Below are 23,188 nucleotides of genomic sequence, written 5' to 3'. Positions count from 1 at the left end.
GGCGATCTTTTTCATAGTGGGAAAAGAGCGCGGGTCTTTCTTTTCAGTTGTCCGTGGTGGATTTTCCTAATGTACTGCTTTTGATATTGGACTGTGATTACGGAGTCTTTCGTCACATTATTCCCCAGCTGCCCATCGAAAACAAACTTTACCTCCCAAGAGATTCATATGAAAGCAGTACGTTATGAAAGTTCAGAAGTTTATTGAGATTTCCTTATAACATAACCATAATAGTCAAAGCCTCCACCGTCTCCCAGTACCTCCATTTCCATGTCAAAGATGTTATCTGGGTTCAGTAACAACTTCATAAAATGGGGTTGTCTGAAAGTAATGTATAGAAACACTCCATCCGCCTTTAGCGCACGATGTACCTACAGGTCGTTAGAAGCCATCATTTCCTGGGGCAAATAGTCAACCACGTACCTCTTTCAAGTATTTGCTTGTATTTTCCTTCACTTCATCAGGAGGGCTCCAGGGACTGCCGTAAATCATGGCGTCCAACGTTCCCTTATCGAAAGCGACATCTATAGAGCCAGTAGCAATTGATGGCATATCTCGGACATCAACTCTACTCCATTCGATTCCTGTAATTTCCTTATGTCTCTCTGTCATCATATCAACCACTACAGGAGAGAAGTCGACACATAATTGCTTCTGGTAACCACGCTCGGCAAGCTCAGCAGGTACAACCTGAGCTGAAGTTAGTTTAGTGTGACAAAATTTCGATTATCAGTGGACTGACACTATCGCCCGAGCCAAGGTGAAGAATCCTTGGGTTATCCTGTGCTGTCCGTCCTGGTTGCTCCAAGAGGTTCTTCTGTAGAAATGGAAGGACCTGCGAAAATGACCGGAACCATTCATGAGTTGGCTCATTATTATTTGACGTCGCATAGCGACTATCCCAGTACTCGGAAAGTCCGAGCTGTTGGTCCTCTGCAATTGTCATTTTGGCGGTCAATCCGTCGAATTTTCTCTAGTTTTTACAGCACCGTTCAAAATTCGCTAGCATGGAGTAATGACTCCACAAGAATTAAATCACGTGTATTCGTCTTATCGTGGATCATAGTGGAAAGACTATTCCCGTTTTGAGTAGTATCGGGGAGAGGGTAGGTTGGCCTAATTGTCTGCCTTGTTATCGACTTCTCGAACGACTTGAAAGACTGGTGCTTGGAATACTAGACCCTTAATAGAGTGCAAACAAAGCGGCGGCCCTGATTGAATTCTAGGAGACTTGGTGGTAGCGACGTCCAGCGAAACCCGTTCGTAGAGGTACCTCAAAATCTGCCCAACTCACAAGAACCGGAATCTTGCACCGGGATGACTTCAGCAGGATCAGCTCCCCAAATGAAAAGATAGAACCACAACGCCCAAATTTATAGAGCCCAAGCTACGCAAAAAGACAGGCGCAAGAGTATACAGCTGATTGTAGCTATTGAGAGGCCAAAAATGAAATGTTTGATGAGACTGGGACTCGAACCCAGGAGGATTGCTCCACCAGGAAATTGGTGTTAAGGTTAACCTTAACCTGGCGCCATAACCAACTCGGCCATCTCACCCAAGCTAGTGCTGATGCTTCGGCGGTTCAGAAACAAGGCCTATTACCCTAGCAACGCCCAATTCATCGATTATCTCAACCAGTTCCATGATGCTCGAGAACATAATCTACATCTTTATCTCCTCGCCCCGATAGATTGACCAGAATCCGCTCTGATGAAGGTCGTTGCGCTGCCAAACGAATGGCCAATGCGATTGCATGTGCGCTCTCTAGAGCAATGATGATACCCTCGCTCTTTGCCATGCGGAAGAATGTGCTGATGACCTCGTCGTTGCCAACTGTTGTGACTGATATACGCCCAGCGTCGTGAAGCATTGCCACCTCAGGTCCAATACCAGGATAGACTAGCCCCGAGGCTACGGATGAAACGGGTGCAGGCTTGCCTTCATCTTGTTGGAGTACCAGCGTCTTTGCGCCATGCAATGTACCTAGTCTACCGTATGATAGTGTCGCTGCATGCTCGCCAAGTTTCTCGGATCGTCCCAATGGTTCCACCGCATGTAACTTCACTTCTGTATCATCAATGAAAGCAGAGTACATTCCCATCGCATTGGATCCTCCAGCGACACATGCGACAACATGCTCAGGCAGAGTACCATCACTCATGGCTAGGAATTGCTCTCGAGCTTCTTTGCCGATCACGGACTGAAAGTCTCTCACAATCAATGGGAATGGATGGGGCCCAATCGCCGAACCAATTGCATACAGCGCATGCTCTCGCTGTTCAACATACGCATTGAAAGCCGAGTCACTTGCTTCTTTCAACGCAGACTGTCCCGCGGTAGCAGCAACAACTCTTGCTCCAAGGATTTGCATTCGACCAACATTAGACTTCTGCTTCTCGGTATCAACACCGCCCATATGAACCTCACACTCAAGACCAAAATACGCAGCTGCAGTCGCGAGTGCAACACCGTGTTGACCTGCCCCCGTCTCGGCGATGAGCTTAGTCTTTCCCATTGCTTTGGCGAGAAGTGCGAAACCAACGCAGTGATTGATCTTGTGCGCGCCTGTGTGGTTCAGGTCTTCGCGCTTGACGAAAATTTGAGCACCGCCGACTCCTCGGGAGATGTTCTCGAGATGGTGGATTGGCGTTGGGCGGCCTTGCAGACCGATGCGGACTTTGTTGAGCGTTTGGTTGAACGAGGGTGAGTGGCGGAGTTCTTGGTACTTGGTGGCCAGTTCTTCGAGTGCTTGGTGAGCTTCGGGTGGGTAGAAGTTACCACCGAATTGGCCGTAGAAGCCATTTGGATCTGGATAGGTGTGTGAGTGAGGTTGATGAATGCTTCCCATGATGACGGTGAGGGTAATGTAAATGATAGAAGACTAGAGGTTAATCAGAGAATATTAGTACCAACCGGACATAAAGTAGTAGTAAGATCAGCTATATATAATATTCCCTAACAAACTGTGCCAAGTCATGCACATCATGAAATGTTGAGGAGTTCATTCATAGGGCGCATTCTTACAGTTAGGGTGCAACTTGACATGAAGGGTGCAAACTAGCGCCATCAAGATGCCGTCACTGCCAACCGTGAGGAACTCAAAGTGTTCATCCCCATAAAGTCGTACTGAATATAAAATAAAGCTAGTCCAGATCTGACTAGGAAATGAACTCCTTGATAGCATCAACAAAATAGCTCTCGTTCTCTAAGTACATTACGTGCCCCGAGTCCGGCACGGTGACAAACTTGAAATCACTCCCGATACCCTTCTCCTGCGCAGTCTTGACAACCAAATCTCTCATCATATCCACTAAAGGGTTGAGGTGCGCATCATGGCCTCCTTTAACAAACATTATCTTCTCACAGCTTTCCAAAAGCTGAGGTACGAGCGGCCGCATGTCAAAGCGCTTATTCTTCTGCAACGTCATCATCGCACGCAAGCCATCGAGACTCAGAGTTGAACTAGCAAATTTAAGTCGTTCATCCTGGTCTGGATGTTCATCAAGCCACTCTTTGCTCGCCCAGCCGTAGTGCATTTGCCGAATAACAGTCGCAGTAGTCCTATCTGCTTCAGCCTGAGCGCGCATCTTGTCGAAGTAATCAAGCGGCATTATATCAAGGGCGCCAAAAGATGCAGGAGGGCATGCGCAGTATGCAAGGTTTTGGATCAATTTTGGGTGACGGCAGGCTAGGTAGACGCCGCTGGCTGCGCCAAGTGAGACGCCGACCCAGGCGCGGATGCTGTCGATGTGCAAGACTCGAAGGAGTTCGTCGATATCGTTTATCAGTTCTTCCATCTCGACGTTATCGACATCTTTGACAGGACTACTTTGACCATGACCCGGATGGTCGTAACTCAGGACTCGGTAGCCTAATGAGGCGAGGCGCTGAGCGATGGGCTGATACAGAGTGGTGTCAGCGCCGAAGCTGTTTGAGAGGACAATCCAAGGGCCATTTTGTGATTTTTGTGCGATACTGTAAGATATCTTGCGGCTTGTAGAAAGTACGGCGCATTTGATGATGTTTTGAGCAGAGGCCATTGTGGTGCAACGACTAGTGAGACAGCAAGCGAGGCAACGGATCAATATCGTAAAGGTCTGAGGCTGAGAGCACAAGGCGAATTGAGGAGCTGTTAACAAACTCAGATTTATGCACCCGGATACTTATCCTCTGCCGGATAGTTCTTTCCATTGTACAGCTTGAAATGTCTCCGAGGGTAAGCTGACGGATCCTTCGTCCTTCAGTATTCAGTCAATTGTCAGCAGAAGCTGCCATTGATGCTGACCCTCCTTTCCGCAATTGATTAGCTGCGCAGATGGAATTTGTAATTTTCGCTTAACGTTCTTACGAAGTAGTATATAGCTCAAATAGTAACTAAGCAACCTCGCAGATAATCTTCTACATCTCTCGTCTTAGACAGAGGCGCCATCATACCAACATATCCATCAGGTCTCACCACTGCAACGATACCATCATCCTTTGATACACCCAACACTTGGTAGACGTCCTCCTTCTTTGACACTCCATAAGTCCGCATCTCAGCAAATGTCTTTACTCCCGCTGGCAGATCAGTCCACTCGAATCTTGAAGTGAGTGGATGCATCACAATTGGGGTTACGGTGCCTTTCGGGAACTTTTGTAGAATATCGACGGATGACTGTAAAGCTGACTGCGAAGTGCCGGATTGGTCGAGCAGGTCGTTGCTTGTGAAGACGAGGATGTAGTAACGGCCAGTCGGTGGCATTTCTGTGAAATAAGTCAGTCCCTCAGCGTCCAACATAGTGATTTCAATCTTATGAGAACATACCATCTTGCAGATGACGAGCAGTAGCATCAGCATAGCGCTTCACCTCAACATCAAGCAGTCGTCGTCCTGGAGTCAACGCGCCCAGAAGTGGATCTCCCCGGAACAAGTTACTCTTCGCATCCAACTCCTTGATCAATCTACTCTCCTTGTACTGAAGTCCACAACCACTAGTGAAACCGCTGCCCTCACTGAAGACTCGAAGAAACTCTTCATGGGTGAGACCCGAGGTCTCGGCATCTGCTGATCCAATGCGACCGGAGAACATGTGCGAGAACTGGGCGTCGAACTCAATGAGCTGGCGAGCTACATCAACGCGCTCTTGGGAAAATGTTTCGAGGATAGAGTCTATTCCATAGGGACTTGCGGGAGTAAGGCCATGGATCCTGTGGGCGAGCTTCCAGGCGAGGTTGTAAGAGTCCATCATCGAGACGTTCATGCCCTGACCGGCTTTAGGGCTGTGAGTATGGCAGGCTGCATAAAGTTAGCATTCTACCAGTGAAAATATTATGAATCAGCTAACCATCTCCAACAATGAACACCCTTTCCACTCCATCAGACATCTTAGCAGAAAACCTGGAAGCCATACGCTGTCCAATCTGATAAGCCGCCCACCAATCTGGCTCCGTCCCCTCCTTGATCTTAATCTCATACGGCGCAAAAACCTGCCGCGCTTGCTCGAAGATGTATTCCAACGTAACCGCACCACGTCGCTTCTTATCAGCAGATTTTTTGTCTGTCCCAGTATCCCCACTGGTGTCGACCTCTTCAGCAACCTGAACGTAAAGACGAGTGAGATACTCGCCCGTTGCAATCTGTTCTCTGGGAATGACCATGACAGAACCAGCGTCTGAGTGAACTGCTGAGCGTTTGCGAATATCGGGAAAGTCGGTGTCGGCGACGAAATCGCATACACCCCAGATATGATCTGTTGTTTCACCCTCGAGCTCGAGACCCATGCATTTTCGGACTTTCGAGCGTGCGCCGTCTGCACCGATGAGATACTTTGTTCGAACGGTGCCTTGTTGAGTTGATCCATCTTTAAGATCTTGTTCGTATTTAACCATGATGGGGAATTCAGGGTTGGTTTCGTCGACTGTGTACTCCAGGAAACGATGCGATCTTCTGATGGCACTCTTGCCTGCATAGAGATGAAGGTTCTCTTCCAGAATTCGCTCAATTCGGCCTTGGTGAATGGTAACCTCAAACGGGAAACGAGCAGGGACGTTGACATCGGGTGCGAAACTGGTCCGTTCAATTCCTGTATCATGAGAACCATTGCCGTTGGTGTTTGCGTTCGATTGCACGGGGTTCCAAAATGCAACCTCTTCCATATGACATCCCTCACTGATGATCTCACTTGCTATTCCCAAACTTTGGAATACCTCAAGAGTTCTGGGTTGGAGTCCATCTGCCTGACCGGCTTTCAGCGTACCCGGCTTGGAGTCCAGACAGAGAAGTGAGGCTTCTGTGATACCATATCTTGCGAGCAGCAAGGTTAGAAACAGACCTGCCGGTCCAGCCTATAACGTGCTTGTGAGTATAAATAATTCTATCAATGAGAGTTGTGACTTACACCAATGACGACGACTTCCTTATGTTCCTCGGAGACATTGGACAAGTCTGGCTGCTGAGAGAGTCGGGGTAACGGTAGAGCGCGCGAAGGGAGGATTCTCTGGTCTCGCGCCGCGTTGGAGGTTTCTTGAAAGACAGGCATCACGAATATCCAAGCTGTAAGTTCAATGAGAAATGAAAATGACACTTTCCAATCGTTCAGCGTCTTTCAACTCATGTTTATCAGCTCGTACGTAGGGCACGATGCACCGCTTTTCCCGGAACCCACCAATTCCGGCAGTATCTCCGATCTTCCGCCCAAGCCCGGAACTTTGATTTCTCGGCAGTTCTTAGCGCAACTGCCGGGGCGGGGTACCTTTTCCACCAATTCCTTCTTATGAGGGCGGAAGTCCGGAAATTCTCACTCTCACAAACAATGACAAGTTCCGGGTCTTTACCAAGTCGACGAAATCTACCGCGGGCGTCGCATGCGTGCCAGAGATGTCGCGCGAAGAAGGCGAAATGCGATCAGCAGCAGCCTTGTGCTAATTGTGTGAGACATGAGTGGGATTGTGTCTATGGGTTGAGGAGGAAGAATGGGAGGGCGAGTACTGTTTCGGTGCTGAACGATGTGCAGCGCAATACGCCGCCGTCACCGTTATCTTCTTCACGAACTTATTATGATGAGGCGGCGCGACGGAGCGAACCGCTGGAACAGGCTCATTCAACGGGTCGTATAGGTATAGTCATGATTCTTGCCCTGGATGCTTGGGACTGACGGCTGGCTCGTGTAGACGATGGTGATGTTGTCGGTGACATCAATCAGCATACTCACGGCACAGAGTTCTACGGTACATCGTCCAACTTTGTGCTCCTCAATCAATTCTTCGTGTATGCTCAGAAGAATCTACCGCCCGGTCACCCAAACTCAAGCGGCAATGCCGGCTTCCTTTCTGCCAACGCTCATGACGGGAATGTTTCGAGGCAGGGCCTCGTTACACGGTCGCCAATTTCCATTGTCAATCTCCTTTCTGACCGAGAAGTCTTGGAACCTCCTTCGAGACCAAAGACTCCCCCAACGCGAGCAGGGGCCCAAGATGAAATCCAAGCGCGTTCGTCTCTTGAGACGAGACAGGGAACCGCGGGACTTGAGGACTCGATTCATCATGACCCTCCCGCAGCCACCAGCCAAAACAGACCATCCGCGGACAACTCGCTATCATCATCGAAGCAAAGGCTAGAGCGCGAATACATCAGACAGTTCTTCAACAACCTTCACCATCTTCACCCTATGCTTGATCCTATTGCTTTCGCCAAGCAATGTGAGGAACTCGTCTGGAGCTCTCCAACCTCAATGGAAAGTAACAAGACCCAGCGTCATTTCTTTGCCCTGTACCATATAGTCGTGGCTGTCGGTTCGATCGTTGCTGGCTCTTGTATCACTCAGGACTTTGAGCGCGACCTCAATGTCTGCATGAAGCTTCCGGCCCAAGGACAAGACTTTAATCCTTCTCGATTAAGCCAAGAACTCTCGAAGAAGTACTTCCGTAAGTCCAGGATGTTGCTCGGAGATGTCTTTGAGGTTTGCTCTTTAGAGAGCGCCCAGACACTTCTCCTCATGGTATGTGGCCCTCAGTCTCAGTGGAACCGGGAAGCTGACCCAGTAAAGTCTTTGTACTGTCAGAACTCCCTCAAACCTCACGCTTGCTACATGTACTGCGGCCATGCCGTCCGCACAGCACTAGCCATCGGTATCGCAAGAGAAACTCCATCCAACTCGATTGAGGACCGCAAAGCAGCACGAAAAACGTGGTGGTGCATTTACTCTCACGAGATTGACATGAGCTGCAGTGCAGGTCGTCGCGATAGTCTTGGCAAGCCTAGGAATTACCAGATCGATCTGCCTCATATCAGAGGGCAAGATATTGCGATATCGAACCAGCCTGATCTGGAAAATTGCAGTGCAGCCATGATCAATGAGATGGTTCATTTCGCTGCTGTCCTACGGCGCATCTCGAAGGAACTATACTATGACTCGAAGGGTCTGACCTTGCTGCAGAAGTCCGCTGTTGCGAAGGAACTCGATCGCCTGCTTGACGACTGGAAAGCTAAGCTACCTACTTATCTGGACTTCACAGCCGTATCATTCCGTGAACAAGAATGGGCAGCTAAACAGAAGCTTGTACTTCATCTCAGATACCTCAACGCAAGAATCGTTCTCCATCGCCCTTTTCTCGAACAACCTATGCTCACGGCAGAAGCTAATATGTCTACTCATGCTGAGTTATGTTTGGATGCAGCACGTAAGACGATTTGCGTCATGTATGACGCTTATGCAAATCGGCACTACTTCCGCACTTGGTGGTACAACTCCACATATACTCTGTATGCCGGGATGATCGTTCTGTATATCATTATGCTTGGACCTACAGCTGTTCCATCAGAGGACCTCCTCGCCGATGCTGTCAAAGCGCATGATATTTTGCAATCAATGGAGGAGGCTACTGTTGCTCGAAGAAGTGCGAGTCTGATTCAGGAAGGACTAGAGGTAGCGCGAGCGTGCGTACAGCGGCAACAGAGCAGGCCGGATGGTGATACTGAACCACCGTTCTTCGATGGTACACAGGGTGACTTGAACATTATTACAGATCAGTTTTCGAGTGCTGTTTCGGGACAGGATCATGCGTTATTGGCTTCGATCATTGATCCGAACTTGCTGCAAGATTTCATGGCGGCGGATCAGGATGCTCTCGGATTGGGGTTTGAGATGCCGTCTTTAGATGGGTTGTATGGTGAAGCATTGGATGTTGATACTATGTCAATGATGCCCTGAGTCGAAGAAAGGTCGAACAGGCATTAAAACCGGATGTGTATATTTGTTGTAATTAAAATGAACTGTCCATTATGTAATTGTATCATCATTCCTCTAGCTATAGCGCATCTCGCGACCACTATCAGGTGAACTGTCCACTATGCCTACACAATTCTCTAATCGACATCCGGAACAGGTAGATCATCAATGAATCTGAAATTCCGTCCCAATTTCGCCATTGCCTCCTCAGCCTTCTCCCTCCTAAGTTTCGCAGCCGCTTCATCCGAGACGAGAACAAAGTCATATGTCATCAAGGCGGAACCGATTTTGACACCATAATTCTTCGCCATTTCTTCATCTTCAACCTTCTTGATGTTAACGATCAACGAGTCCTTGACACCAAACACGGCATCAGTAGTTTCGTAAGGATCGTTCTTGAGGTAGAGTGCGCTACAAGGGCATTTGTTAAATATAATCGAGGTGCCAGAGAAGGGCAGACTTACGTGATCAGAGGATCGTATCCGTCTTTTTTGAACATGAAGTGCATATGACTGGGTCGGTAGCAATGTCGGCCAAGTACTTTAAGCAACTTTCCGACGGGTCCGTCATGAGGAATAGGATATGGCACAGGTACAATAGCCTTGAACCAAAAGTCTCCATTATCGTCACTCGTCAGCACAGCTCTTCCATCCGGGCCAGTCCGGTCAGCGTGCTGAACATCGTAGAACCCCTTAGAATCAGTCTCCCAGACGTCAATCTTGGCTCCAGGAATTGGTGAACCATTGACATCCTTGAGGGTACATAGAACAAGAAGAGGTTCGCCATCTGTATCTTGGGAGATCAGACTTCCCTCTTTTACATGCTCGGCCTCATGTGTATGGAAAGGTCCCAAAACTGTGCCTTCAGTGCTGCCCTTCGGCTTCGGGTGGTCAATTGAGTCAACCAAAAGTGAAAGGCCCAGGACATCGGATAGTAAAATAAACTCCTGTCGGACATCGGTGCAGATCTGACCAACTTGTGTCAGGAATTGGATAGCTGTCATCCATTCGTCTGTAGTGAGTCTTGTTTCTCTCGCCAAGTCATGCAAATGTGTGACAACTCGTTCAAGGATATACTTCAGGCGCAGATTACTGCACTGAGAGTTGATGGCGTGAACATTCTCGGTAATGTTATCAATAGTGAGATCTTTCAGATTAACAGGAGCCGCCATAATGAGTATGGATATGGGAATAAATGACAAATAATTGTATAATGAGTTCTAGCCTCCAATTCAGTTCCGCCTCAAGCAATTTATCATTTCTAAACCCCGCGTTTCAATACGTCGTGTTTGTGGGGACGGTGTGATTTGAAGTTCGGGACCCGGGTTTTGAGAGGTCGGAAGATACTCCACATCCCGGAAGTTAAGGATTTCCGCCAGCCGGACACAATTATCGGCAGTTCGTCCCCGGGTCGTATCGGATACGTCATTGGCTCGATCGGTCAGCGGAGTTTGCTATATCGTCGTTGGTCGCCAAAATCGTACCCGTGAGTTATAGGGTAGCTGCAGCACCGAGACGTGAAGAACAAAGCTGTTAATTCTGGAGATAAACGAAGTCGCAGGTTTTCAAGGAAAGTATTTAGTCATGCTGAATAAGTTCATCTGTTTAATTGCGTATCGAGTTTGAATGTAACACCATGCCAAGAGCGTGATTGTAGAGCATCGTCATAAAGGAAGTTGACTGAACACGGGGAATTGAAGGTGAGTCATGGTTACCAACACGCTGGAAATGATAGTGCATCTTAACTTAGAGAGACCTTGCTTTATTTCAACACCGAAAAGTGATATTCAGATAAGCGCAGCTTTCCAAGAATTCTTTAATTGAAAATACAATGTCAATGTGGCTCATAAATTGACGATGTGATCCGAAGTTCGGTTTCTGGACGCGTTTATCAGCTGCTTGAGTATTAGTCAGCAAAGACAAGGTCGCGTGGCCCAATGGCAAGGCGTCTGACTACGAATCAGAAGATTCTGGGTTCGATCCCCAGCGTGATCATTCTTTTTGCTTTATCTTGCCTCAATTTTATTATAGCTGTTTAACGGATACCGTTCATTCGCGACACTCTTCATCACCTGTGCAAGGAACAATTCGCTCCGCTGAATTGACTTTCTAGAACCCTTCTTAGGCTAGAGTCCTCACGGAAAAGCGGGGAACGGAAAAAGGATCACCACGGAAAACCTACCATCTTAACTCCTAGCATCGTTTCAAGTTTCGTAAAGGTTTAATACAAGGGTCGTGGCATAATTGAGGTTAATTAAAGACAAGCGTGTCAGGATACCAAGCAGTGACCTCATCATTGGAGGATATACATCTCTCCATCGCGGGGAATCTGCCCGACAACCGAACTCAAATATACCCTGGATATCCGTGGATCTTTGACTTCTGTAGTACTCGGAGGACTATCCTCCGAGGATAATATAACTTTATGCCGTGCCTTGCTCAAAGGTGATGAATTTTGTTCCTTGCTCTCCTCACCTCGTGTCCTGTTCATCAAAATGCACGGTAAACTACTCAGTGTGCTTCTAGGCTCTGCCGTTTTGGCAGTGCCTAGCCAAGCCGTCAACCTTTTCGTAGCGGACTACGGCGGCAATGTGAGCACTCTGAGCCTCACCGAATCCGCAAAAGGCTTCGACCTCTCCGTCACCTCGAAAACGACCGACTGTTCTCCCGGACCCAGTTGGCTCACCCTTGACAAGCCTAGCAACGTGCTTTATTGTCTGGATCGCGGTCTCAACTCCCAACCGCCTGGTTCATTGAACTCGTTCACCATTGGAGAAAAGGGTGTTTTGAAGCGCGTTTCTCGCGTCAAGTCCATCACGGGAGGCGCTGTTGCAGGCGGGATCGTTACTGGTGCAAGCGGAAAACGTGGTTATTTCAGTGCTTCATAGTAGGTTGTTAATAATCCTTGGAATTGAAGTTACTCACATGCCGTAGCACTCCAGGTGTAGCATCGCTTTATGGTCTCGGCGACAAAGGCACAATTGTCGGCACCGCACCACTTCAAGAGCTTACCACGAAAATTAGCCAGACTGGCCCAATTGCAGACCGCCAGGAAGCAAGCCATCTTCACCATGTCATTCTTGACCCTACTGGAAAGTATGTCATTACACCCGATCTTGGTGGTGATGTCTGCCGCGTCTTTACTTACGACAAGAACACTCTCACTCCCATTGCTGAGGTGGGCAGCTTGAGCGCTCCTCGTGGTTCTGGACCCCGCCATGGATTCTTCAGAATTATGGCGAATGGCGAGACTTTCTTCTTCTTCAACGGTGAACTTGACCAGAAGGTGTACTCTTACAGCGTCAAGTATACCCGCACAGGTCTCTCCTTCACAAAGGTCTTTGAAATTCCATCGCTGAACGCTAGCTTTCCCCCAAACACGGCTCCCATCAGCGAAATTGCCATGAGCGTAAGTCACTACATATCTTCCGTGTGAGTCCTACTGACTTTCAACCAGCCTGACCAGCGCTTCGTGATCGTCACCAACCGCGAGAAGTCTTTCGCCAACTCTCCCCAGCGAGGATCTGGTCCTTCCGACACCCTCACAGTCTTCCGGATCAATGAGGATGGCACTCTGAAGCCTATCCAGGCTGTCCCATCTGGCGGATATCTTCCCCGCCAGTTCTCATTCAACAAGGCCGGTGACAAGATTGCGGTTGGTCATCAGGTCAACCAGACCGTTGTCATTTGGAAGCGCGATGTCAAGAGTGGCAAGATCATTACGGAGCAGGAGGGCGGAAAACTGGCGCAGGTGAAGCTCACCGGAGATGTTGTAGCTACCATCTGGGACGAGTAAATATGTGAAAAGTCTCGGCAGGGTTCCCAAAACTTGCGCTATATTAAATACATACATATTTACCATATCCGAAATCTTACGTGTATCCTACACGTTGCACTCAGGAGTTGTGAAGAATACTTACAATCTGATATTGGCCCTATTTAGGAGGTCGAGAGATTTCTATCTCATGGATCAGATAAAATCGAGGGAGAAAATGGGTTTTTATCCTATATGCCACTCCTATCCTGTACTGGGAAGAAATGCTACCTGCTTGTTGTGCCATGAGTTACATTACTGGATAGTGGAGATATTCTACCGTTCGAATACACCTAATGCGGCCGGTTTCCGCGGAGAGGGTAGGCACAAAAGATGAATGACTGTACACATATCATTCAGTTTGACGTGACTATTGCTTACACTCCCCTCTTTGAACGGCTGACGGGAACCGCGTATCTGCAACTCGACATGAGATCCAGGACTTGCAGCAACGGCGACGCTACCAGATTGCAGCCAGGTTTGAGCGATCAAAAAAAAATGCGTGAAGAGTATCCTTTTACAGGAGTATTTGGTTCCTCGGCCCGAAACGCTTCAATTTCCCAGATACGTCGTTACTCACATCTTTCACGCCTCGAGAGTTGACTTCGGTTTCACTTTGATGGGTGACGCAGGCCTTTTCCAGCAGCGTGGCCGCCACAAGCTGACGCGCAGAGGTATGCACTGTAGGTTTTCGGCTTATGACTGCCGAGTTTAGCACTGTTACACAGATGTTAGCGTTGAAAGTGACGGACAGCTGCCAAGCTCGCCTACAAGCTCCTGCAACTGGCACACTACACGTGATCCGCTCCAATACCGCCTTTGATTCAAAATTTATTTCTTTCCCTTCCTCGCCTCCTTCACACAACACAGCACCACAGATTATCCCTCACCTCACCGCGACGCAAGCCGAAGTGCTTCATTCACGCAAGCTCACACTAGAAGTATTGGTTTGTGAGCGCGCTCCCGTGCTTCGGCTGCCCAGCATGCCCCCAGGTCAACTATCGCACAGGCTCTGCAAATCAGAACAGCCGAACAACACTGGCTTGTTCTCGGAGTCTGAGGTTGGTGAAAATGCAGAAGAGGAACCCAGGCACGATTACATGTTTAAGTTTCTAAGGTGGATGCGCAAAGAAACCCGGTCAAACTGTTTGAGGGCACTCGAAATGGAATGTAAACAGGAAGTCGACACCTAGTTTGTGGACGACTACGACTTGTATCCGCGTGGGCGCTTCTTTGTGTACGTGGTACACCTTTGGGTCTGGCTTATTTACCGTGAGTCTTCAGTCACAACACGCGTACCTTGATTACTTACTTTCTGTGCTAGTCAAACGCATTTTTCCTTTTCCCATCTTCCCCTGGAGATATATTGGGGAGGCGCCCACAGGTCCTTTTGCAGGCTGCCATGATAGGTCGGTAGGCATAACGAGGGCGCTTCAGATTCATATACTTAGGCGACTGGGCCCCGACGGGCCCAAAGGATGGAGGAAAAACAGGAGACATGTATGGTGGAGACCAGTATTATCCCCGGATAAGATTCTCGGGAACCCGCAACCTCAGCTGAAGCTTGATACGGATTCCGCAAACTGCCTTGGTCAACTTCCGGATGCCACTAGCCACCTGAAACAAGAAAGCCCTTCGCTGGCACCACCAGCATCTCCTGGCCACAACAAGGCGTGTGTTCGCCGGAATAATGACGAGCCCTCCAGTGACCTGTCAGCAAACGAAGAAAATTGCGATGTTTCCCATGGTGGCCAGAACTTGTCGACTGTTGCCCCAAACTCGAGTCTTTCCCAACTCAAAGAGGGGCGTGATGAGCACGATAGCCAAGCCTCCGTCCCAAGTGAGCGACAAAGCACAAGTGCCAGCTTACTACCCTCCGCTGAACCACGCAGCGCCCTTTCTGTTTTACTCGAAAGACTCGCCAGCATGAGTGACCGTTTGTATTGCGTAGTGGACGAAAACTTTGACATTGATACCATTGCATGGCTCGTTATCGGGCTTGGAGCCGATGAGTCTCGGCAACGTCTCTTCAATTTTCTTGATGAAGCGACAATGGGTGTATGGTATTGCTTGGGTGACGTCGTCTCTCAGTCCTTTCGCTTTCTGATTGAACTGGAATCTCCCGAGGAGGCTTGTGTATCTCATGGACTGTCATGTAAGCGAGTTATGGTGGTTCAAGATGAGCTTGGCTGCAGACAACTTCGCTTCAAGACAGTTCATCGCGCTGAATGATGGCTTGGAAGACTGGATCAACCTGTGGAGTGGTATGGGGTTTGCTATTTTTTCGAGTATGGAGGAAGAAAGACTTGAGGTGGATTAAATTTTGGCGTCTCTGTGATAGTGATGGTTGTAACATTATACGGTTGTGTACTTTTAGCCTTTGCATGGACAGTGAACATAGAGAAAGGGTAAAATTATGTATTATGGTATTTTAAGATGTATTGCTTTCAACGTTATCGCCTATGTTCTGTTCCCATTCACGCATCAGCCCTCTGTCAAACAAGCATATCACAGTTCCTCACGTAATTAGGTCAAAATTGCCTCTACGATAGTCATGCTACTGCGTCTAAGTATAAAGGGTGTCAAGAACTACTGGAATGCTCTCCCGTCACAGGGATCGGCTCCGTATCAAAGGAGGCTTCCTTCAGGTATCTGAATCTTGCTCCGAATACCCACCAAACACCGGAAAATAGGAACGTTGCCCCAACAATGAGTGCGGCCCAGTTCATGTTCCCGATGTTTTCACCCGTGACTGGAAGATACAGCGGCATGCTAGTAAGGAGTCAGCAATGTTATCTCACTGGAAGCTTTTGTGGGATAATACGAACACATAGATGACGATAGTCAGTAAGGCCCATGCAACAGAAACATAGTTCACAAAGTATCCCCATCTGCCAAGATCAAAGTGAGGGCGAGGTGGAAGAACTGAACGGCCTCGGACAAGAGCCTGTTGACAGCGTCAGCAGCCAAATAATAGCGTCAATGAACAGTACTTACCACCGTAACTGGTATCGCGTAGGCAAGGGCGAAACAAACACCAGCACCACTGACGATGGCGTTGTAGGCCAGTTCACTGCCTAAAGAAATGAGGCCAATGATGACTTCGACCACCATGATGGCAAAGATAAAGTTCAAAGGAATCTGCAGCTTATGATCGATCTTCTGGAGGCGATGGGACCATGGGAATGCCTTGTCCTCCGCCATGCGCCAGCCGAGACGGGAACACGAAGACAGGATGCCAGTGCAAACAAGAAGCTGGAGCATGGGACTTTAGTCATCATGACTACAAAATAAGGCGAGTTTGACTTACGTTTACGACACCAAACACTATTGCAACATAGATCCCGGCATACTCATTGCCCGCGACGTCCGAAAACCAAGTGACGTATGGTGACCTAGCCATAAGCTTGAGTCATAACAATAAGATTAAGGGGAACTTACAAGGCCGTTACATACTCAGCATAATTGCCGCAGCAAAACAGTAGGATGAGATCAGTGACGATAGTAGCAACGCCAGAAAGGACCATAGACCAAACCATGGCTCTCTGTGTAGTGTCAGTAAGTCAAACCTTGACTACGCAAAGATACTTACTGGTGCGTCTTGAGAGGCGTTCTTCATCTCCTCAACCAAATGCATCATGCTATCCGTCCCATAAAGGCCATACAGAGGGCTGTAAAAACTGAGTATGAACACCCATCCGTTATTCGTGTATCCCGAATTGTTGATGAATTGAGTAAATACGAATTTCGCGCTGGCTTTCGGGGCTGTGGCAAGAAGAGTGATAGCCCAGCCAAAGAAGCCAAGGATTGTAAAAACGGCGCCGACGGTGCTGTAGAAAGGGAGTGCGCTGGGCTTCAAGTTCATCAGGAATGGGATAACCAGTAATCCAAGATATATCAAAAAGGTTTGGTAAGGCTTACAGAGTCAGCGCATGGCATTACATCAAGGGGGAAGTCTCAATACCTTCCAGTCAATATTTGGGTGAAATATGGACACCATGGTACCAATGATGTTGGCGGTATTCAAGGCACAAGAAGAGCCAGTGGCAGTCTCGGCTAGAAGCAGACACCAACCGACGAAGTATGAGAGGAACGGTCGGTACTTTTCGGTAGCGAGTTTCTGGACGTAGAACTGCTGACCACCTGCAGTAGGCCAGATGCCACAGTATTCAGCGAGTGAGGCCATGAGTAGGGTTTGGCCGATTGCGACGATGATGGATCCGTAGAGAAGCGAGGCTGGTCCACCGACGTCAAAGATCACACCGTAGAAAACGACGACGCACGTCCATGTCGCACTGATCATGACCTGGTATGCGCATACTGTACTGCTGTCAGTATTGAAGATCAAGGAACTGCTGAAGAAGACTCACATGTCCAGAAGTTGTAGACGCGATGCAACTCAGCCGACTTTCCGAGGGACTTGAGATACGCATCGTCAGTGTCATACTGAGACTGGCTGCCCTCGAGAACGGATCCATCGTAGCAGATTGGCTCAGCCTTGATGTCTTCTTTAGGGGGATCCATATCCAGTGGAGTTCGGAGGTAGATGATATCTTTCTTGAGAATGTGGCGCGATCATGGACTGGAGAATATAGGAACAATGCCAAGATGCAAAATAGGAACCAATTTGGGAACAATGCTTTAAAGGGAGAGCTTGATGGTAGAACTGAGAACAGGAAGGTCTATAATTAACCAATTTCCCAAAGCGAATACACAAAGCATCATGACCCAAGACTGCAATCTAGATCCTGGTCTCGAATGCGGGGAAATAACGTCAGGACAGCAACCGCCAATGATGAACTAGCCTGCTATCGTTTACAGCTGCCATCATTCCACGCAAGCGCCTCGTTTCTCTCCCGGGCAGCCAGGTTAAGCCTTCCCCGGAATGCACCGCGTTGCCGTTTCTCTCCCGACCAGCCTAGCCCGGGATAGCGTGCTCATGTGAGTCCCCAGGCCTTGGGTCGATGTGAAAGTGGCGTGGACTTTTCTCTGCCGACCAACCTATCTTGGATTAGTGACGAGCTAGTGAGAACCATTGAATGCAGCTTCATTGTAACGATAGAGTCATATCAAGATGCAGGAAGTCAAGATAACGTCTATAAATAATGATAAAGACTTCACAGGAGTCTCAATAACAACTATCGATCTTATCACTGCTTCAAAATGGCCTCACTGAGCACAGCTACCACTAAACCATCTTTTGTGCGTCTGGACGCAGCGGAACCATCAACGACGCCACAGAACCTCGTCGCAGCCATCAAACGTGACGGCGGCGTGATTGTCGAGAACCTTATATCTCGCCAGCTAGCAGAACAGATCAGGGCAGATCTCAAACCCCATTTTGACTCTGATATTCCAGACTTGTCGGGATTCTTTCCTGTCACAACCCAGCGAGCTACTGGTTTATTTAATGTTTCTGATGCGTGTGTTGAACTTGCCTGTAACCCCCTCTACATCGATGTTGCGAATGAGCTTTGCTCTTCGTCGCTGACGTATTGGGAGCGGGAGAAGAGGATTACTGTGAGCGGGAAGCCTATTATTTCGTCCACTGTGGCGTTTCGGGTTAATCCTGGTGGCAAACAGCAGGTTCTGCATCGAGATGATGAGTGAGTATACCCTTTTGCCACGGTCTGGAACCAGTGATGGAATAATCTTGCATAATGCATTGGTCTGGAACTATTCGCTGACTGAATGCAGTGACTACCATCCCCACGACAAAGAGCTCCCAGTCATGATTGGCTGCGTGACGGCTCTCACCAGAACCACCAGAGAGAACGGTGCCACGATCGGCATCCCGGGATCGCATCTCTGGGATAGTGAGCGACGACCATGTGACGAGGAAGCTGTGCCCGCAGAACTTGAACCCGGCGACGCCTTCATTTTTCTTGGCAACCTCTACCATGCTGGCGGACAGAACATCACCCAGTAAGTGAAAGGCAAATTCCGAAAATCGTGCCCATACTAAATGACTTCTTAGAAACGAGTATCGCGAGACAGTAGGTATCTTCCTCTGCAAGCCGACTCTTCGCCCTGCGGAGAACCAGTTCCTCATGGTACCATTGGAGCGAGCGAGGCAGCTCACACCGCAAGCGCAAAGATTGCTTGGCTATGGCGTTTGTAAGCCATCGTTGGGATTCATGAACTACCAAGACCCAATGAAGGTGTTGTTTGGAGTGGAGGACGAAGAGACAGTGCTCATGTAAAGCAATCCTCCTATGATCAGAACACAATAAATGGGCTTATCCGCTCCTCGTTGTCTCTCGCATACTGTATCCAGTTTTGAGTCGACCCAGCTGCTGTTGCGTTCCAGAAGTCTCTCAAAAATTGCAATACTGCCGAATTACAGGAGAATCCTGTCGCGGCTATGTTTTCGGTGAAAAGCCTCTCGATCATGACTTGCTTCTCGGTGTATAACTGACTAGCTGTTCCAAGTATGAACAGCGGGAATGAGATGTTGTGTGAAACAGATTCTGTTGGCCATGATGTCATGAAGATGATCTCGTTGTAGAGACAATCAAGTAGCGGAGGAGTAGCTACTGACCTTTCCGCCTCTGAAGCAAGAGCTTGGTAGCTGTACACCAGGCAAGCGTAGTATTGAGCTTTGAGAACAGACTTAAGGCCTATCTGGAGAGAGACATCTTGTGATGAGGTAGAGTCAATGCGGGCGCAAACGGAGTCATAAGACCTCGTGAGCTTGTCTTGCCACACAGTCATATCCGTGCCAGTAAGTATCTTCCCTGTCCTAATAGCGTTATCTCGGGTTCTCTCGGTAACCGTGATCTCATAAAGCGCTTCGGTAAATTCTTTGAAGTAGTCATCAGAGGTCGCGTGCTGTGAGATGGGCCTATGGCGTCTCAAAGTTGAGCTGAATGTCGATATATTCCCGAAAGCCTCCAGGTAGTCAAGTTCTTCGATGAAGAACTGAGAAATTACCTTTTCGTGTGGATTTGCGAGGTCAAATCTATCGAATCCTGTGCGGACACCGCTGAGGTGGAGTCTCCATCTCGTCGAGTTCGGTATGAACATTTCTGCATAGCATAAAGAAATCATGGTGAGAATAATCTCGATGAGAACCGAGGCTTCGGTAATCTTATCGCACCGCGCTACTCCGCGCTTCAGCTCGGATTCCATCTGCCGGTTTAGGTGACATAGAGTCGCATCTCGAAGATTTCGGTGAATGTGAACAAGCGCTGCCTTATTTTGGGGAGACACGACAGACATATGTGCTGCTGCCAAACCCAGCGTTGATAGCCGCAAGCAGGATGAGCGTTGCGCAAGAGGAAGTACGAGAGTTCGCCATGGGTTCTTGGGCCCATCCAGCCACGCAAGCTTTGATGCGACTTCGTGGTTGAAATGTTGAAAGAGGACTGCATGAGCCGCTTGTCGGACGTGACGATCGACAAGCTCGACATTCTGCTTTGTGTGCAATACAGCTTGGCAACGGGGAGAGTTTTCGTCATCGGTATGCTTCTTCATGCGAAGGGTCCTTGATTGTTTGTGTGTGCGTGGTACACCATGCTTGATCTGAGGTCGTAACGGGACTGATTTCCCCATCAATTTGCCTCTGCTCGCCACTCCCTGATCCCATCTCAAACGAAGGCCGTAGCCTGGACATTCGAGTCCTCGACTACAACATTTCTGACACGAAGGAACACTTTGGTCGCATTTTATTCGCCTTCTCACACATGTTTTGCAATCTGGATATGAGTAAATAGTTCTAAGCAGACATCGACCTCACTCACTCTGAGAAGCAACCTCACGATCCGACGGCAAAGAATCGAGGCGAATATTCCGCATTTCGGACCAAGTTTCCACTAAGAGTCTCAAGATTCAGCGTTTGATACCAGTGACCGTTGAAAAGCCATTAGTTCAATCGAGGATTGCCTTATCATGCTGATCTGCACGCGACAGTTGAAAGGGGAAGATGCGCATCATGAACCCCGCTTTCTAACGACTTGACGTTAGTTGGAAAACGACAATTGATACGAGAAGTGACCTATCTTCATACCCGATTAGGAAATCTTTCACGGCGTAGCTTGAAGGAGTCTTATCGCGATGCGGAAACCGCCTGTCGCTTCATCCTTCCCAATATTATTGTTGTTGCACGATTGATTGTCGCAACCTGAAGACATATATAGTCAATCTTATATACAATCTCTTCTCTGTTCAATAATAAGTCTGATCATTATCCACTATGCAAATGGAGACAATCTTGGTGACGCTGAAGGCCCAGTCACAACTATGCTAGGAAGGTCTCCAAATAAAACATCGAGGACATCAAGTATAACGGTAATGGGACTTGGAATTTTCTTGACAGCGCTAGCGGATTATCCTGGGTCTACATGTATGGATGAGGCTGTCAACGTTCCCCTAGCTGCGGCATTTTAGTGATCAACTCGCGCAATAAACCCAGACACGACTTCCCGAAACTGTCGTTCGATATGGAGATTGGTGGCTACATGCTGGATGACATGTCGGCTTAAGACATATAAGTCTTGAAGCCAATCAAGAGACCCGGCCTCCAATCGAGATCGTCGTTGGGCTCAGGTGTCTGAGACCACGACTATCCCTTGCTTCATATCAAACTTGTTAATCAAATTTGATCAGCCATTGGTATCTGTTAAGTTATTTCTGTCTTATCGTGTTCGATAATGAAACTATAAGCATCTCTGAATACCTATTTTGAGTGTTGTTTTGGTCAGTCGTGACATAAGCACGTAAACATAGCTTAGATCAAATATCTTCATCCCTTCCCTCAATTTATCGCTAGTCGTTGATTTTCTAGATCCAATAAAGCTGATTTAGTCATTCACTAAGAATCAAAACAAGAAGTTTCCTTAAATACCGCTTTTCAAATGACTGCAAGGGAGCCTGAATCAATTTGGTGGTCGGGAGCGCCCTTGAAGAGTCCGGTCATAAGCGTTGTCCATTCAGAGCTCACGGAGATCTCACCTTTCAAATTGTGTTATTCCACCTGTGGACTTTCCAAATTGCGAACATTCCAGGTCTTGGCATCAGCAGAGCTGGATGACGCTCAAGTGTCTATTCTTCCTCTGATCATCATTTTGAACGCTGGCTAGCCTAATTAGCATGTTGAATATTTTGTGGATTGACATATACCTGTGCTGCCGGCCTTCCATTTGGCCCTTTTGTGACTCTTGGCATGCTAAATATTCGTAACCTCTCTCCTCGTGATTATGGCCAAATCAGGATTCATCACATCCCCATCCAAAATTTATGGTAATGCAAATGTGTTCAGCTTGGTCGATGGTCAGCTCTTGGCCGGCAATGTCCCCATTTATTTCAACAGAGAGGACTTCAAGGTATTCGGCGCCGAGCAGGGAGGAGTTCCCAGTAGTGCTATTACCAGAACTTTCTTTCCATAATAGGAATATCCTTTATTAAAGACTTTCTAAATTAAATCTTTCTTAGTATTTATTATACGTATTTATTAAAACTTTACTTTATAATAACTTATTTTTAAAAACACTTTATTATAAAATATTTCTTAACTTGGTCTCTGACTTATAATTCCCCTAACTATACTTTATATATAAAACGCGCTCTTCTAAGCGATATCCGTTGACGCATTTATCATCAATGCGGAGAGGAGAAGTGATCCGCAGTAAAAAAAATCAAGAAAATGGGAAAAAAAGAAAAAAAGAAAGCATGATTAGATCATGAGGCGACTCTCCCGCCGGGAATTGAACCCGGGTCTCAAGCGTGACAAGCTTGCATACTGACCACTATACTACGGAAGATGAACAGGTTGGAACCTGCTGTAGCGGAGTTCGATGGCTGGTGGTCTGCTAGCAAAAGCTAAGTACCTAGACCTTCAATAATGAAGAAAATCTATTGCCACAGTAGCGTATGGGTCCAGGTCATGGTCTCAACATGGTGTTCATGAGAGAATGCCTGTAAATAAAAGGCTTCCAGCCTCATTGGTTCTTTTAAATTATTTATTCATTACTTACATCGAGGTTTAAGAGGTCGCAGACATCGAAAGACTTTCATATTTACCAAACTTGTGAAGACTGACAATTGATGATGGCCTGAACAGCTCAGCCTCAAAACGGGACTCGGACGTGTGGTGATTGATACAGAAACTCAAGATCTGACGAGATATTTCATGCCGAGAGTCTGAGTACGCCGATCAAACATTCCTT

At 47.9% G+C, this 23,188-nt stretch overlaps 9 protein-coding genes and 3 non-coding genes across 12 annotated transcripts; 5 read left to right on the top strand and 7 right to left on the bottom strand.

The window, feature by feature from the left end:
• Positions 1-177: 177 nt before the first annotated feature.
• On the bottom strand, positions 178-971 carry FOBCDRAFT_233651 (S-adenosyl-L-methionine-dependent methyltransferase). The gene is made up of 3 exons (XM_031192663.3): positions 743-971; positions 424-690; positions 178-371 (listed from the first exon to the last, which is right to left on the bottom strand). The coding sequence occupies exons 1-3, from the start codon at positions 944-946 to the stop codon at positions 201-203; spliced, it is 642 nt and encodes a 213-aa protein (XP_031031509.2). The 5' UTR covers positions 947-971; the 3' UTR covers positions 178-200.
• A 485-nt stretch (positions 972-1,456) lies between these two features.
• Positions 1,457-1,556, bottom strand: FOBCDRAFT_t254. Its single transcript has one exon. It is a non-coding gene; the product is annotated as a tRNA-Leu (tRNA).
• A 74-nt stretch (positions 1,557-1,630) lies between these two features.
• FOBCDRAFT_254113 (uncharacterized protein) lies at positions 1,631-6,521 on the bottom strand (the record flags this gene model as incomplete). Its single annotated transcript, XM_059611089.1, has 7 exons — positions 1,631-2,881; positions 3,044-3,126; positions 3,266-4,129; positions 4,435-4,746; positions 4,808-5,278; positions 5,328-6,327; positions 6,381-6,521. The coding sequence occupies 7 exons, from the start codon at positions 6,519-6,521 to the stop codon at positions 1,631-1,633; spliced, it is 4,122 nt and encodes a 1,373-aa protein (XP_059466220.1).
• Positions 6,522-6,794: 273 nt separating this feature from the next.
• FOBCDRAFT_192298 (fungal-specific transcription factor domain-containing protein) lies at positions 6,795-9,317 on the top strand (the record flags this gene model as incomplete). Its single annotated transcript, XM_031192659.3, has 3 exons — positions 6,795-7,098; positions 7,153-7,979; positions 8,028-9,317. 3 exons carry the CDS (start codon positions 6,795-6,797, stop codon positions 9,189-9,191), a joined length of 2,295 nt encoding a protein of 764 aa, XP_031031505.2. The 3' UTR covers positions 9,192-9,317.
• On the bottom strand, positions 9,297-10,461 carry FOBCDRAFT_192297 (Intradiol ring-cleavage dioxygenase). The gene is made up of 2 exons (XM_031192658.3): positions 9,674-10,461; positions 9,297-9,620 (listed from the first exon to the last, which is right to left on the bottom strand). The coding sequence occupies exons 1-2, from the start codon at positions 10,378-10,380 to the stop codon at positions 9,347-9,349; spliced, it is 981 nt and encodes a 326-aa protein (XP_031031504.2). The 5' UTR covers positions 10,381-10,461; the 3' UTR covers positions 9,297-9,346.
• A 670-nt stretch (positions 10,462-11,131) lies between these two features.
• On the top strand, positions 11,132-11,203 carry FOBCDRAFT_t269. The gene has a single exon. It is a non-coding gene; the product is annotated as a tRNA-Arg (tRNA).
• Positions 11,204-11,660: 457 nt separating this feature from the next.
• FOBCDRAFT_170772 (Lactonase, 7-bladed beta-propeller-domain-containing protein) lies at positions 11,661-13,004 on the top strand (the record flags this gene model as incomplete). Its single annotated transcript, XM_031192657.3, has 3 exons — positions 11,661-12,095; positions 12,143-12,617; positions 12,666-13,004. The coding sequence occupies exons 1-3, from the start codon at positions 11,704-11,706 to the stop codon at positions 13,002-13,004; spliced, it is 1,206 nt and encodes a 401-aa protein (XP_031031503.2). The 5' UTR covers positions 11,661-11,703.
• Positions 13,005-13,641: 637 nt separating this feature from the next.
• FOBCDRAFT_208497 (uncharacterized protein) lies at positions 13,642-15,254 on the top strand (the record flags this gene model as incomplete). The annotated part of the gene is made up of 3 exons (XM_059609234.1): positions 13,642-13,696; positions 13,758-14,192; positions 14,347-15,254. The coding sequence occupies 3 exons, from the start codon at positions 13,642-13,644 to the stop codon at positions 15,252-15,254; spliced, it is 1,398 nt and encodes a 465-aa protein (XP_059466219.1).
• A 212-nt stretch (positions 15,255-15,466) lies between these two features.
• Positions 15,467-17,546, bottom strand: FOBCDRAFT_170770 (amino acid permease-domain-containing protein; the record flags this gene model as incomplete). The annotated part of the gene is made up of 8 exons (XM_059608464.1): positions 15,467-15,794; positions 15,851-15,969; positions 16,020-16,277; positions 16,333-16,417; positions 16,464-16,567; positions 16,615-16,875; positions 16,987-17,342; positions 17,393-17,546. The coding sequence occupies 8 exons, from the start codon at positions 17,544-17,546 to the stop codon at positions 15,605-15,607; spliced, it is 1,527 nt and encodes a 508-aa protein (XP_059466218.1). The 3' UTR covers positions 15,467-15,604.
• A 639-nt stretch (positions 17,547-18,185) lies between these two features.
• FOBCDRAFT_245234 (uncharacterized protein) lies at positions 18,186-19,225 on the top strand (the record flags this gene model as incomplete). The annotated part of the gene is made up of 3 exons (XM_031192654.2): positions 18,186-18,628; positions 18,720-18,947; positions 19,000-19,225. The coding sequence occupies 3 exons, from the start codon at positions 18,186-18,188 to the stop codon at positions 19,223-19,225; spliced, it is 897 nt and encodes a 298-aa protein (XP_031031500.2).
• Positions 19,226-19,241: 16 nt separating this feature from the next.
• On the bottom strand, positions 19,242-20,819 carry FOBCDRAFT_192290 (fungal-specific transcription factor domain-containing protein; the record flags this gene model as incomplete). Its single annotated transcript, XM_031192653.3, has 2 exons — positions 19,242-20,629; positions 20,765-20,819. The coding sequence occupies 2 exons, from the start codon at positions 20,817-20,819 to the stop codon at positions 19,242-19,244; spliced, it is 1,443 nt and encodes a 480-aa protein (XP_031031499.3).
• A 1,892-nt stretch (positions 20,820-22,711) lies between these two features.
• Positions 22,712-22,783, bottom strand: FOBCDRAFT_t253. The gene has a single exon. It is a non-coding gene; the product is annotated as a tRNA-Asp (tRNA).
• Between the last annotated feature and the right edge of the window lie 405 nt (positions 22,784-23,188).

The sequence above is a fragment of the Fusarium oxysporum genome, chromosome XI (genome assembly GCF_013085055.1).
Source record: "Fusarium oxysporum Fo47 chromosome XI, complete sequence".
Taxonomy (NCBI): Eukaryota; Fungi; Ascomycota; class Sordariomycetes; order Hypocreales; family Nectriaceae; genus Fusarium; species Fusarium oxysporum.
The sequence above is the reverse complement of the archived record's forward strand: the minus strand, read 5'-3'. Positions and strand labels throughout refer to the sequence as shown.